The sequence below is a fragment of the Schistocerca piceifrons genome, chromosome 1 (assembly GCF_021461385.2).
Source record: "Schistocerca piceifrons isolate TAMUIC-IGC-003096 chromosome 1, iqSchPice1.1, whole genome shotgun sequence".
NCBI classification, from domain to species: Eukaryota; Metazoa; Arthropoda; class Insecta; order Orthoptera; family Acrididae; genus Schistocerca; species Schistocerca piceifrons.
Window position 1 is genome coordinate 1,090,868,151 of NC_060138.1, and position 13,042 is coordinate 1,090,881,192.

The following is a 13,042-nucleotide window of genomic DNA, read 5'->3' on the forward strand; positions in this document are numbered from 1 at the left end:
GGATCTATGGAACGAAAAACTAATCTAATCTGGGTGAAGCCGTGGGTTTTACGACGACACGATAAAAGCATTCAACAAAACTTCTTACGTGAGCTTACAGTGGAAGACGTCAAGTCGTACATCAATTACTTAAGAATGGATGAGCATACATTTCTGTATGTGCTCAATGAAGTGTATCCTCATATCACAAAGCACAATATTCACTTAAGAACTGCTACATCTTCAGAAGACAGGCTCACTATAACACTCCGATTCCTTGCTACAGGAGAGGGTTATGTTAGGTCTCCAATCTTCTTAATCTATTTTTGTATTCAGGGTGCCTCACGTTGTAAAGCGCCTCAACAGCTTCAGACATCTCTATTAATTTTGTAGTTGTCGGCACAGACCAATTGTATTTACCGGCAGTGGTTATAAAAGCACTACATACGACAGAACCCTGCAGCGATGCTAGCGCTCCATGTGCCATGTGGTAACATGTCACATCGCAGTGAACAGAAGACAAGCGGTTTCTTTGATCAAATATACAGCGAGGCCCTAGATTTGATCAAATATTGGACGACATTTGACAAAGTCCCTATTACACTATCAAATATCTTTGACAAAGATATTTGACAAAGAAATTTGATAGTGTAATACCGGCCGAAGGAAGGAGATGGGAACGTCAGGACAGCATGCATTTCTTGAGCGAGCGACCGGGCACATGAATATAGAGCCAAGCGGCGGTTAAATGGATATGGACTGTCCGTTGCGGTGATTTAGTTATTTTTTATGGAGAGTGTGACGAATTTTCTGACGTACGCAGAAAAATTTATCTTATGGTTACCGAATTACGACACTTACTTTACTGCCACAAACCAATGGTCCCAGGTCAGGAGAAGATGTCACACTAACGTCTGCTGTATTATACCAAATGTAAGCAAATACGTGACTCTGGTGCCGTCCCTCTGTTTATCAGAGCGCTTGAAGCCCATCTGCCTGTGCTCTGCTGTCGCAGCGACCAAATAACTTGTACGTGAAGCTATTCAGACTTGCATTATATTCACGACAGGCGTAAAACGTCGGTACAATACTCTATTACGATGATGGGCGGCAAATTGTTGGGCAGCGGTACGGCTTTATGCTGAAAGGTGTCCTGACCGTGCCTCTCGATTTGTCTTTGCCAATATTATTAAAAGAATCAAAAAACTGGAAGTATGAAAAATAAAATACGCCAACAAAAAAAGAACAGTGACTGACGAGAAAATGCAACTAACATTTTCGCAGTGGTACCACACAATCTACGTGTCACTACGAGGCAGCTTGAATTTTCGAGTGGGATTAGACACAGTGTACTGCGAATACTACATTCCAACGCTTTTCGTCCTTACTAAATTTCGCTCCGCCGACAGTTTCATGACAATGGTTTTAAAAAATAGTTTATATTTCTCCGACTGGTGTTCACGAAAACTTCACAGTGATGGGGTGTTTCTAGCATTAATTTTATCTGCAGATGAACCATCGTTTGCAAACCACGGGCATATCAGTTTTCGCAAAATGCACTGCTGGTTAGTGAAAATTTCACGCTGACTGTAGGAAGTGGATAAAACAACGATGGAACTCTTTAAGCAGCCACTGTCTAGGATTCCTTACACATTTGTTGCTGCAGATACTGGAACACATCCCAGTGAACACAAGGAAGCCTGTTTGGTGTCAACATGATAGCTGTGGCCGGACGGTGTGGCCGAGCGGTTCTAGGCGCTTCAGTCTGGAACTGCGCGACCGCTACGGTCGCAGGTTCGAATCCTGCCTCGAGCATGGATGTGTGTGATGTGCTTAGGTTAGTTAGGTTTAAGTAGTTCTAAGTTCTATGGGACTGATGACCTCAGATGTTAAGTCCCATAGTGCTCAGAGCCATTTTTTGATAGCTCTGGCGCCCATTCCGTAGAAATTACAGACCACGTGAACAGAATATCTGTTTCGCTGTAGGTATTTTTTGATACAGTAAAGACACTGATAATCTATTTTCAATTTGAGAAAACGTGGGCATATAAAATAGCGAACAGCATGTATCGTAATCTTGTACAGGTATAAAATTAGTTTTCTTTTTGTATATGTATATGCTGTTTTCTGGATTCGGAAAAATGGCGGCGGAAACAGTTGCAGGGCATACGGCCAAAACCGATGACTTCTTTAGCTGAATTGGCTGGTCTGACACAGCTGCAACATTTCCGCTGCCGCCGAAAACGATTTACTGACAGGTACTCCATCGTTGCTATAATTTTTGTGCAGGGCCGGATCGGGGTGGGGGGGGGGGGGGGGGGCAACGCAGTGTATCCGCCCCCGGGGGCAAATTCAGGAGGCACCTAATTCAAATACGGGGGCAATTTCAGGAGGCGCCAAATCCAAATTCTTGAAGAAAACACCCTTGTTTCACAAAGCGCCTACCATCCAGTCTATCGATTATTCATGTGTTTTTGAAACGCATCCCTGCTGACTTTTGTACATTTTTGAACACATTCTAAGTTGATTTCTGAACGAAACATAAGTTGGTTTTTGAATGCTTGCATTGTGTACGTGATGTCTCTGCCAGAATAAAGAACTTACCCGCACACAAAAGGGTACAGGGCTATACGAGCTGAGCCGAAATAACCAAGAATACCAATAGCTGTTTTTTTTTTATATATGGTTGATTGGGTGTGCGAATGACAAGCGTTGTTATAATTATTAGCGAAATTCACAGATTCAGGCCAACAGAGTGGAAATAAATGATTAAGACGAATAACAGGTAAGAAAGATTACATATTGTCTTCCCATTGTATCCAAGAAAATAAAATTTTGACAGAAAATTTTTGCCAGATCGCTACATTACTAAGGCCGGTTGTACAATCCCCAATTAGCAGCCGCTTAAGTTCTATTCTCGGAACAGCGAAAAACGCATTGTACGAAAGTGTAATAATGCCTAACAGGAGAGTAAACGCAGGATAAACCGGTGATTCTGGCAGGGTTAGTGAGCAGAGAAAAGGGGACATCATACAGGTTATATGGAAGAACATGACGATTCCAAATTTATAGAAAAATCTCGTACTACTGCTTTTCGATCTCATGCTTGAGAAACTGGAGCATATGAATGAAAAGAGAAACTGTTACCAAACGTAAAACTTTTTACTTGTAACAGGCCTAATGGGCATTTGATATTGGTACTTCGTGAATTATTTTCTGTCGTGTTATTCGTGTAAATGAGGTACATAAAAATGACCATTTGTGTCAAAACAGTCTCGCTTATTTGGTGTGTGTTACAATTGCTCCAATATTAGAAAGGCCTAATTCATTACCGTATGGTGTTTTTTTAGCCCTTTTTCCACGTGCCTGTTTTTAGCTGTCTCCTATTCTGTCCATTGGGACTGACGCATAGTCGTTTAACTCCACTCTGTGTTCGTGTTCTCTGTTTCTGACTTGGGCGCATATGACCCCAGCTGTTTTTTGCACCCTAAAGCAAAACAAAATAAACAAACTGTGACAAAATAGACGTGTAATCAAATCGAGAAACCACATCAGTCTTGGTTAATATTCGTATTAATAGCTTTTTCAGTATTAGTCAACACCATTTTGATTTTTCATTTAACAAAGCGTTTGACGAACTTTGATTATAGATTCTTTCGCTGAAAGGAAGGCACGCAGTGTCTAGCCGTGGCAAGATTAGAGAGAAAAATGCTGGAACCTAAAGATTGAACAAATGTGTAATGTCTTGATTGTCTCTTGTCTTTACTGGTTTTATGTTTCATATATTTATGTCACGCAAAAGAGAACGTTGTTAACTAATAGGCAATAAAGAATGCAGATTTTCTGAGGAGTTCTTATTCTCTCGGTCACAAATAATCCCACCCAGTATTAATTTGAGTTTTCTGTAAGGGGGGTAGGATGTGAGACCGGCCGACTGGGAGAAGGAGAGGCACAGGACACTTTTAATTTTAGGCCTGGCTCGCCCCATCTCAAACGCTCGAGTGTGGGGGGGAAGGAGGGCACCATAAAGCCTGTGCGCGGGTTCGAAATTATCGTAGATCCGGGGCTGCCCCTGTGGCATCACTAAATGATTCTGGAGATCAGACGTTCCTCTGTCCGTGGCACAAGGCCGCCCACACCACCAACCTATGGCTTGAAACTTCCTGGGAGATTGAAACCTTGTGACAGATAGGACAGTTTTTTCAGCTCCCACCATAGTTTCAAATCGGCGCACACTCTTCCTACCTACGATTTGTTTTTAATATTCCACTCTTTCAAAAAACCTCCCATACGCCAAGTTTCAGTTGCGACATACCTAATAAATAAATATAAATATTTTCCAATTGCAAATGTAATAATGTTTTCAGATGCACAATTTTGAAAGAAAAATTCATGAATCCATCTAAGCTCCAACGTACCTGTTTCTTTGTATGACACCCTCCTTCCATAGAAATTTCGTCGTCCAGACCTGTTCTTGACACTTGTAACAGGCCTAATGGGCATTTGATATTGGTACTTGGTGAATTATTTTCTGCCGTGTTATTCATGTAAATGAGGTAGATAAAAATGACCATTTGTGTAAAAACAGTCTCGCTTATTTGGCATGTGTTGCAATTGCTCCAAAATTAGAAAGGCCTATTTCATTAATGTATGTTTTTTTTTTTTTGCCCTTTTTCCACGTACCTGATTTTAACTGTCTCCTATTCTGTCCATTGGCACTGACGTATAGTCGTTTCACTCCACTCTTTGTTCGTGTTCTCTGGCTTTGACTTGGGCGCGTATGACCCCAGCTGTTTTTCGCGCCCTAAAGTAAAACAAAACAAACAAACTGTGACAAAATAGACGTGTAATCAAATAGGGAAACCACATCAGTCTTTTTTACTATTCGTATTATTAGCTTTTTCAGTACTAGCCAACACCATTTTGACTTTTCATTTAGCAAAGCTTTTGACGAACCTTGACGATGTAATAGACTCTTTCGCAGAAAAGAAGGCACGCAGTGTCTAGCTGTGGCAAGATTAGAGAGAAAAGTGATGGAACCTAAAGATTGAAGAAATGTGTACTGTTTTGATTGTCTCTTGTCTTTACTGGTTTTATGTTTCCTATATTTAAATTTATGTCACGCAAAAGTGAACGTTGTTAAGTAATAGGCAATGAAGAATGCAGATTTTCTGAGGAGTTCTTATTCTCTCGGTCACAAATAATCCCACCCAGTATTAATTTGAGTTTTCTGTAAGGGGGGTGGGATGTGAGACCGGCCGACTGGGAGCAGGAAAGGCACCATAGGACACTTTAATTTTAGGCCTGGCTCGCTCCATCTTAAACGCTCGAGTGAGGGGTGGGGGAGGGAGGGTAGACCGGCCGACTGGGAGCAGGAAAGGCACCATAGGACACTTTAATTTTAGGCCTGGCTCGCCCCATCTTAAAACGCTCGAGTGAGGGTGGGGGAGGGAGGGTAGATCCGTGGCTGCCCCTGTGGCATCACTAAATGATTCTGGAGATCAGACGTTCCTCCATCCGCCATCCGTGGCACAAGATCGCCCACACCACCAACCTATGGCTTGAAACTTCCTGGGAGGTTGAAACCTTGTGACAGATGGGACAGTTTTTTCAGCTCCCACCATAGTTTCAAATCGGCGCACACTCTTCCTACCTATGATTTGTTTTTAATATACCACTCTTTCAAAAAAACCTCCCACACGCCAAGTTTCAGTTGCGACATACCTAATATATATACAGGGTGTTTCAAAAATGACCGGTATATTTGAAACGGCAATAAAAACTAAACGAGCAGCGATAGAAATACACCGTTTGTTGCAATATGCTTGGGACAACAGTACATTTTCAGGCAGACTGACTTTCGAAATTACAGTAGTTACAATTTTCAACAACAGATGGCGCTGCGGTCTGGGAAACTCTATAGTACGATATTTTCCACATATCCACCATGCGTAGCAATAATATGGCGTAATCTCTGAATGAAATTACCCGAAACCTTTGACAACGTGTCTGGCGGAATGGCTTCACATGCAGATGAGATGTACTGCTTCAGCTGTTCAATTGTTTCTGGATTTTGGCGGTACACCTGGTCTTTCAAGTGTCCCCACAGAAAGAAGTCACAGGGGTTCATGTCTGGCGAATAGGGAGGCCAATCCACGCCGCCTCCTGTATGTTTCGGATAGCCCAAAGCAATCACACGATCATCGAAATATTCATTCAGGAAATTAAAGACGTCGGCCGTGCGATGTGGCCGGGCACCATCTTGCATAAACCACGAGGTGTTCGCAATGTCGTCTAAGGCAGTTTGTACCGCCACAAATTCACGAAGAATGTCCAGATAGCGTGATGCAGTAATCGTTTCGGATCTGAAAAATGGGCCAATGATTCCTTTGGAAGAAATGGCGGCCCAGACCAGTACCTTTTGAGGATGCAGGGACGATGGGACTGCAACATGGGGCTTTTCGGTTCCCCATATGCGCCAGTTCTGTTTATTGACGAAGCCGTCCAGGTAAAAATAAGCTTCGTCAGTAAACCAAATGCTGCCCACATGCCTATCGCCGTCATCAATCTGGTGCACTATATCGTTAGCGAATGTCTCTCGTGCAGCAATGGTAGCGGTGCTGAGGGGTTGCCGCGTTTGAATTTTGTATGGATAGAGGTGTGAACTCTGGCGCATGAGACGATACGTGGATGTTGGCGTCATTTGGACCGCAGCTGCAACACGGCGAACGGAAACCCGAGGCCGCTGTTGGATCACCTGCTGCACTAGCTGCGCGTTGCCCTCTGTGGTTGCCGTACGCGGTCGCCCTACCTTTCCAGCACATTCATCCGTCACGTTCCCAGTCCGTTGAAATTTTTCAAACAGATCCTTTATTGTATCGCTTTTCGGTCCTTTGGTTACATTAAACCTCCGTTGAAAACTTCGTCTTGTTGCAACAACACTGTGTTCTAGGCGGTGGAATTCCAACACCAGAAAAATCCTCTGTTCTAAGGAATAAACCATGTTGTCTACAGCACACTTGCACGTTGTGAACAGCACACGCTTACAGCAGAAGACGACGTACAGAATGGCGCACCCACAGACTGTGTTGTCTTCTATATCTTTCACATCACTTGCAGCGCCATCTGTTGTTGAAAATTGTAACTACTGTAATTTCGAAAGTCTGTCCGCCTGAAAATGTACTGTTGTCCCAAGCATATTGCAACAAATGGTGTATTTCTATCGCTGCTCGTTTGGTTTTTATTGCCGTTTCAAATATACCGGTCATTTTTGAAACACCCTGTATATATATATATATATATATATATATATATATATATATATATATATATATATATATATATATATATATATATATATATATATTTCAATTGCAAATGTAATAATGTTATCAGATGCACCATTTTGGAAGAAAACTTCATGAATCCATCTAAGCTCCAACACACCTGCTTCTTTGTAAGACACCCTCCTTCCACAGAAACTTCGTCGTCCAGTCCTGTTCTTGACGCTCATACTCCATGCTGCGCGCTCACATAGTGACAATAGTCGCGAAAATGGGCTGTTGTCTGCAGGGATTACACTTCTAGTGATTGTCGTGCCACCTACCGTTAGACCAAGGTTCAGGGTGACCTGAAAATCTGCTAGCATTTGAAAATTCAATACTTCACGAAATAATCTAGGTAGGGAGTTAAAAATTGCCACACGCGCTTGAAATGACATGGGGGTTATGTTGAAACCAAAAACAAGTGCACAAAATGACCAACAGATGACGCGTCATATGACACAAAAGCAATAATTTGCATAACAATTGATTTTGAGCAAAGACAAGGCTCTTTATAACGAGTGTCCAACCTGTCGGCTGTCATTCATCATGAGTACCTGTAGTATATCAGTAGGTGTGGTGAGAAGTCGCTGTCGGATGTTGTCTTTTGCCATCCATAATGAGGACAGATTATTGCAGTAGGCTTGAGACTTCAAGTAACCCCACAACCAGTAGTCATACTGTTTGAGGTCTGGAGACCTGGGAGGCCAAGAATGACAGAAGTGGCAGATCAGCACACGATTCTAGCCAAATGATGTGCGCAGGAGATTTTTCACATGTGTAGCAATATGGGGTGGAACCTCATCTTGCATAAAAGTCGTACCTTCCAACAGGTGTTTTTCAGGCAGGCAAGGGATGATGCGATTCCTGTAATGTATCAGCGGACCTCGCACCTGTCACGCAGACAGTGTCAAAAGCAGCACCCTGCTTTTCCATGAAGAGATTCTATCACGACTGATGTGGTAAATCCACACCACACCTAGACTGCCTCCTCAAGCAGTAGGGTTTCCACAACAGTTGTAGGACATATGGTAGCCCAATTCTGCATTTGTGGGTGATGGCAGACCCTCAGAGTGTGAAATGGACTTCATTGGTCCACAACATGTTTGACGACCAATCGTCATCTTTCCCCATTTTTCTTTTTAAGTGCCCACACCACAAATGCTACATGTGTCACAAAGTCGATGGCCAACAGTTCATGATGATGGTGAATTTTGTACAGATCTCTTTGGAGGGTGTGCCTTAGTGCTCTCCAAACAGTGGTACACGGAATGGCAGTAAGATGTGTGACTTCCCGAGAGCTTACTTCACCATGCAGAAACGAAGTTTTCATTTTGTCCTGAACTGTCCGAGCAGCAGTAGTACGTGTGCTTGGTTGCCCACTACGGGGTTGATCGTCTAGACATCCCCTGGCTTCACAGGACCTTTACCCATTCAGATACCCTCCTTATGGTGACAGGATCAAAAACTATAGTAGCTGATTCTCCATTCTGATAGTAAAGCTTCACTAAAAGTGCTGGCGCTTATGACTCCCTCTCTCACTACAGCTCATTTTATACCCAAGTCTCATGCTGCGTCACTGACGTGTTGTTGTCCAGTGCCATCTGTTTGCCGGTTTATGCATTCATTTTTTGTTCCAGTAAAACCCCTTGTCAATTCAGGCATGTGTGTAAAGTTTTACCTCTCTGCCTACATTATTCTGTGAATTAGTGCATTTTCAAGTGTTAACTGACTTTTGGATCACTCTGTACTACATATTGGCAACTGTGATGACCAGTCAAATGGCGCACAATGAATGACGGGAAAAAATAAAGCATAAATCAATATGGAACACCTCTCGTATATCAGAACATGAAATGTCAATGTGTGTTCATTGTCTCTCGCCAAACAACCACCCCGTACGTTTCCTGCAGATACCTATGAGAGTTCTGCAGATAACTGGAGGGAGAGCATTATTTGGAATTGAGACTAACTTGCCAGTTAAGCTGATCCATTGACCTGCTCTACCATCCATTCACAAAGAGACTGTGCATGGCATACATGGAAAAGTGTCGGTTGGTGAATTGAGATGTATCATTATGTGTTGCAGGACTGAAGGACATCGGCTCAAAGCTGACCTCCACAGTAGAGCAGACTGTGGAATCGAAGAAGTCAGAGTTGGAGCGCATCGGTGTGGAAAAGAAGCAGGCAGCAGCGGCACTTCTTGAGGAGCAGAGCAAGAAGACGGGTGATCTGCTTTGGCAGACCAAGAGTGAGCTGGAGAGCGCAGTCATCGGCACCGCCACCTCCGCTGCCACAGCTGCCGCAACCTCTGCTGCCACCGCCACCAAGACTGCCAAGCAGCAGGCCGTCGACGCTTTTGATGCCACCATGGCTGACGCCGAAAAGGCGGTCGACAGCACCATCAAAACCGCCTCCACTACCATCGACTCAAAGATTGACGAGGCTGACAAGGTACTCGCGTTGCTCCTTTTATTCGAATAGCTGGACTAACGGTGTCTTTGTGGAGTCTTCGATATTGCTTAGCAACTAGCGACCGAATGTTCAGCTTTCAACGTAAGCTAGACCTTGAGTTACACTATAGATCAGTTTGTCAGCACAAGTTTTGTGTTAAACATTTGGAATTATCCAACTCACAATTAAATTTCCACATTTCAACTACAGTGCACCTCGTGCTATGCTACAGATCATCAGTCAGTCACAATTTAACAATTAAAAAAAATTATAGGCGCTAAAATATAGTCAGTGATCTGTTATCTTTCTGTTTGTGCATGTATGTTGTCACACACCATAGTATCATTACAACATATTGAGAGACCAACATCCAGTATTGGTAGGTCCAATTGACCTGTGTTTTTAATATTCTCTAGAGATTTTCTCTTAAAGTGTCTCAAATATTATGATGTTAATGGATGAAACTGAGCATCTCTCAAAGAATCAGCACCAATTCAAGAAAAACCTTTTATGTGAAATACAGCTTCATTTGAAACTTCTGGCAGATTAAAACTGTGTGTCAAACTGCATTGCTCTTCGCCAGTAGTGCTCTTATTGATGTACCTATCCGAGTATGACTTGAGAGGGACAGTCACAGCTTTACTTCTGTCAGTAGCTGTCTTCTGCTTCCCAAACTTCACAGAAGCTCCACTGCCATTTGTTGCTGGACTAACAAACATGTGAAGCTTGAAAAGTATCAGAGAGGTACCAGCAGAAATGAAGCTGTGAGGCAGGTTGTGAAACGTACCTGTCTAACCCAGTCAGCAAGAGCATTGCCCAATAAAGGCAAGGTATTGGGCTCGAGACACCATATGGCACACAGTTCTAATCTACCAGGAAGTTTCAAAACAGCACAAACTCTGCAACGAGTGAAGGATTTATTCTGTGCAGCTTGCTATATTCTTAAACGATTTCTTGTAGACATCAGGTGCAGGTAAACAGGTAGATTCCATCTTCTTAGATTTCCTAAAAGTGTATGACACTACACCACACAGCCAACTACTAACCAAAATACGGTCAGGCACAGTGTCTTTGGACATGTGACCGAGTCAGTGAATATTTGAATAACAGAACCTAGTACTTTATAAAAGATGGCGAGTGTTCTACAGAAACTAAAGTAACAGAAGATGTGTCCCAAGGTATCATAATAGGACCTCTAATGATCTCTGAACACATAATTTATCGGAGAGGGTTAGCAGCAATATAAGACCGTTCACTGGCAGTGCTGTTTTATACAGGAAATTAACATTGATGGATGATCATGAGGAAATGCAGAAATATTTGTACAAAACTTCCACTTGGTGCAATAAATGGTGGCTCTCTTTAAAAGTGGATAAATTTAAGATAATGCCTACAGCAAAGAGAAATGGCCCAATAGATGCAGTTAAAGATCTTGAGCATGTGACATTGTGTACCTATGCTGGAGTAATATTAAAAAACAATATCAAATGGTACGATCATGTGAAATGAATGTAAGTGAAGGCAAATAGAAACCTTAGATTTTTTAAAAGGGGGGGCAACCAGTTCTAAAAGTATTATTCCAGAGTTTAATATCCTAGTAGTCATGAGAAGAGACATCTAATAAATTCAGCAACTTGCTGCTATGATTTTAACAGGTCTGTATATAGCCCTTATAAAAGTGTAATAGAGATGCTTGTGAAGGTTGGTGGAGTATAGTAGGTAGCTGTACTCACTCAAAAAATTCAGAATGAATTAAATACCCACACTGGATTTGAGGGAATATACAAAGAGGTGATAAAAAATTTTCTGTTCGAAGGCTGTACCATCCTGAATCATTATGCCAGTCATGCAAAATCGCCATGAGCATTGTGGCAATCATCCCAACGATGCACCAAGTTGAAGATACTCATATAGTAAAACACCATGTCGTGCTGCATGAAGCAATCTGTAACTGGCTGTTACACATCTTAGTCTGACAGGAATTGTTTTGACCCTTTAAGCCCTTTTATAAGGGACCGAAAGCATGATAATCGCATAGGGAGAGATCGGAACTATAGGTCAGGTGCTTGACAGTTTCCCACTTGACTGTAATAACTTCTGTGTTCTGACATTTTCAGTATGAGAATATGTGTTGTCATGAAGCATCAGCACCCTTTGTTGCAGTTTTCCCAGACGTTTCATGTTGCCCTAGACACATTCTCGATTTTCTGATGGACGTCTACCAGTGTTTGTTCGTCAGCAACCGAGAAAAGAATAACAGAACACTGGTCCTGTTCAGACACATTTGGCAATAATGTCACCATTGTCCTCATTTCTGCATTTACCTCACACACATTGCAAAGACACGAATGCCACCTAATACCTTGCCCACACATTGGTGCTTATATATCCAATCAGAGTTGTGCTATGTTGCATATAACCTGCAGCAGTGCCCTCAAATGGAAACTTTTTGATTGCCCCTTATATGTACACCGAGAGAACATCTGTGCTAACTTCAATCACAATGACATACTTACACTTAAAAAAGGAAGGAGGAGAATGGGCACAGAGGTGTGCTATATTTTGTTTTTTATCAGTTTATTTATTTTGCAGAAATCGGATGCTTATTCTGAGCATGTTCCATAAACAAGCAGTAAAAGCAATTTTTCAGACTAATAAGCACTTATTGGATGACACATAGACTTTGTGAAATTATTCTCTGTTGGACAGTGTTTGTCTTTAGCCACAGCTAGTCAATAGTCCAGTGCACTTATAGCATAAGAATATCAGTGAACATGTGTCTTTTCTTCAATACTTGTATTGTGCTATTACCAAACTGTCCCAGTGAGTCAAGAATCATAAGAAAGTAAGTGTCTGTCTATAATAGGGGAACAGTGCTGTATCTCAACTTTCCTTTTCATTGTGAAATGTATCACTGTAGAAACACTCAAAATGGTCCTGGATAGATTGGTACTGAGAGGCAGTTAGGCACAGAATACAGAAGAGACTTCTGCACCATCTTTGAAACCAGTGTGCCTTGGCAGCTTTAATGGTGAATCTGTTGAGGCAGCAGACGGTGAAAGTCATAAGTATAATATAAAAATTACAGTTTTGTAATTTCTAATAATTATGAATACTGTATATTATTTGTATTTACACAAAATTGAGAAGAACACTATAAATCCATGTGCCCGGTATTTTACACTACAAAGTATGTAGTTTAAATTTCTGTGGTATATAGAAAGCATTTAAGTGATATTAATAAGTAATTTATCTATCACAAACTTGACTCTTAACTTCCGAAATAT

The 13,042-nt window shown here is 41.9% G+C and overlaps 1 protein-coding gene across 2 annotated transcripts in view; it reads left to right on the forward strand.

Annotated features, from left to right (window-relative positions):
* Positions 1 to 13,042, forward strand: part of LOC124775091 — a 136,092-nt gene that overhangs the window by 97,366 nt on the left and 25,684 nt on the right. For both annotated transcript variants that reach the window (XR_007015594.1, XM_047249910.1), the window contains exon 2: positions 9,391 to 9,755. Coding sequence is in view for 1 of the 2 variants with exons in the window: in XM_047249910.1 (XP_047105866.1) it covers positions 9,391 to 9,755 (365 nt within the window). In the remaining variant the exon portion in view is untranslated. The remainder of the gene's footprint in view (positions 1 to 9,390; positions 9,756 to 13,042) is intronic.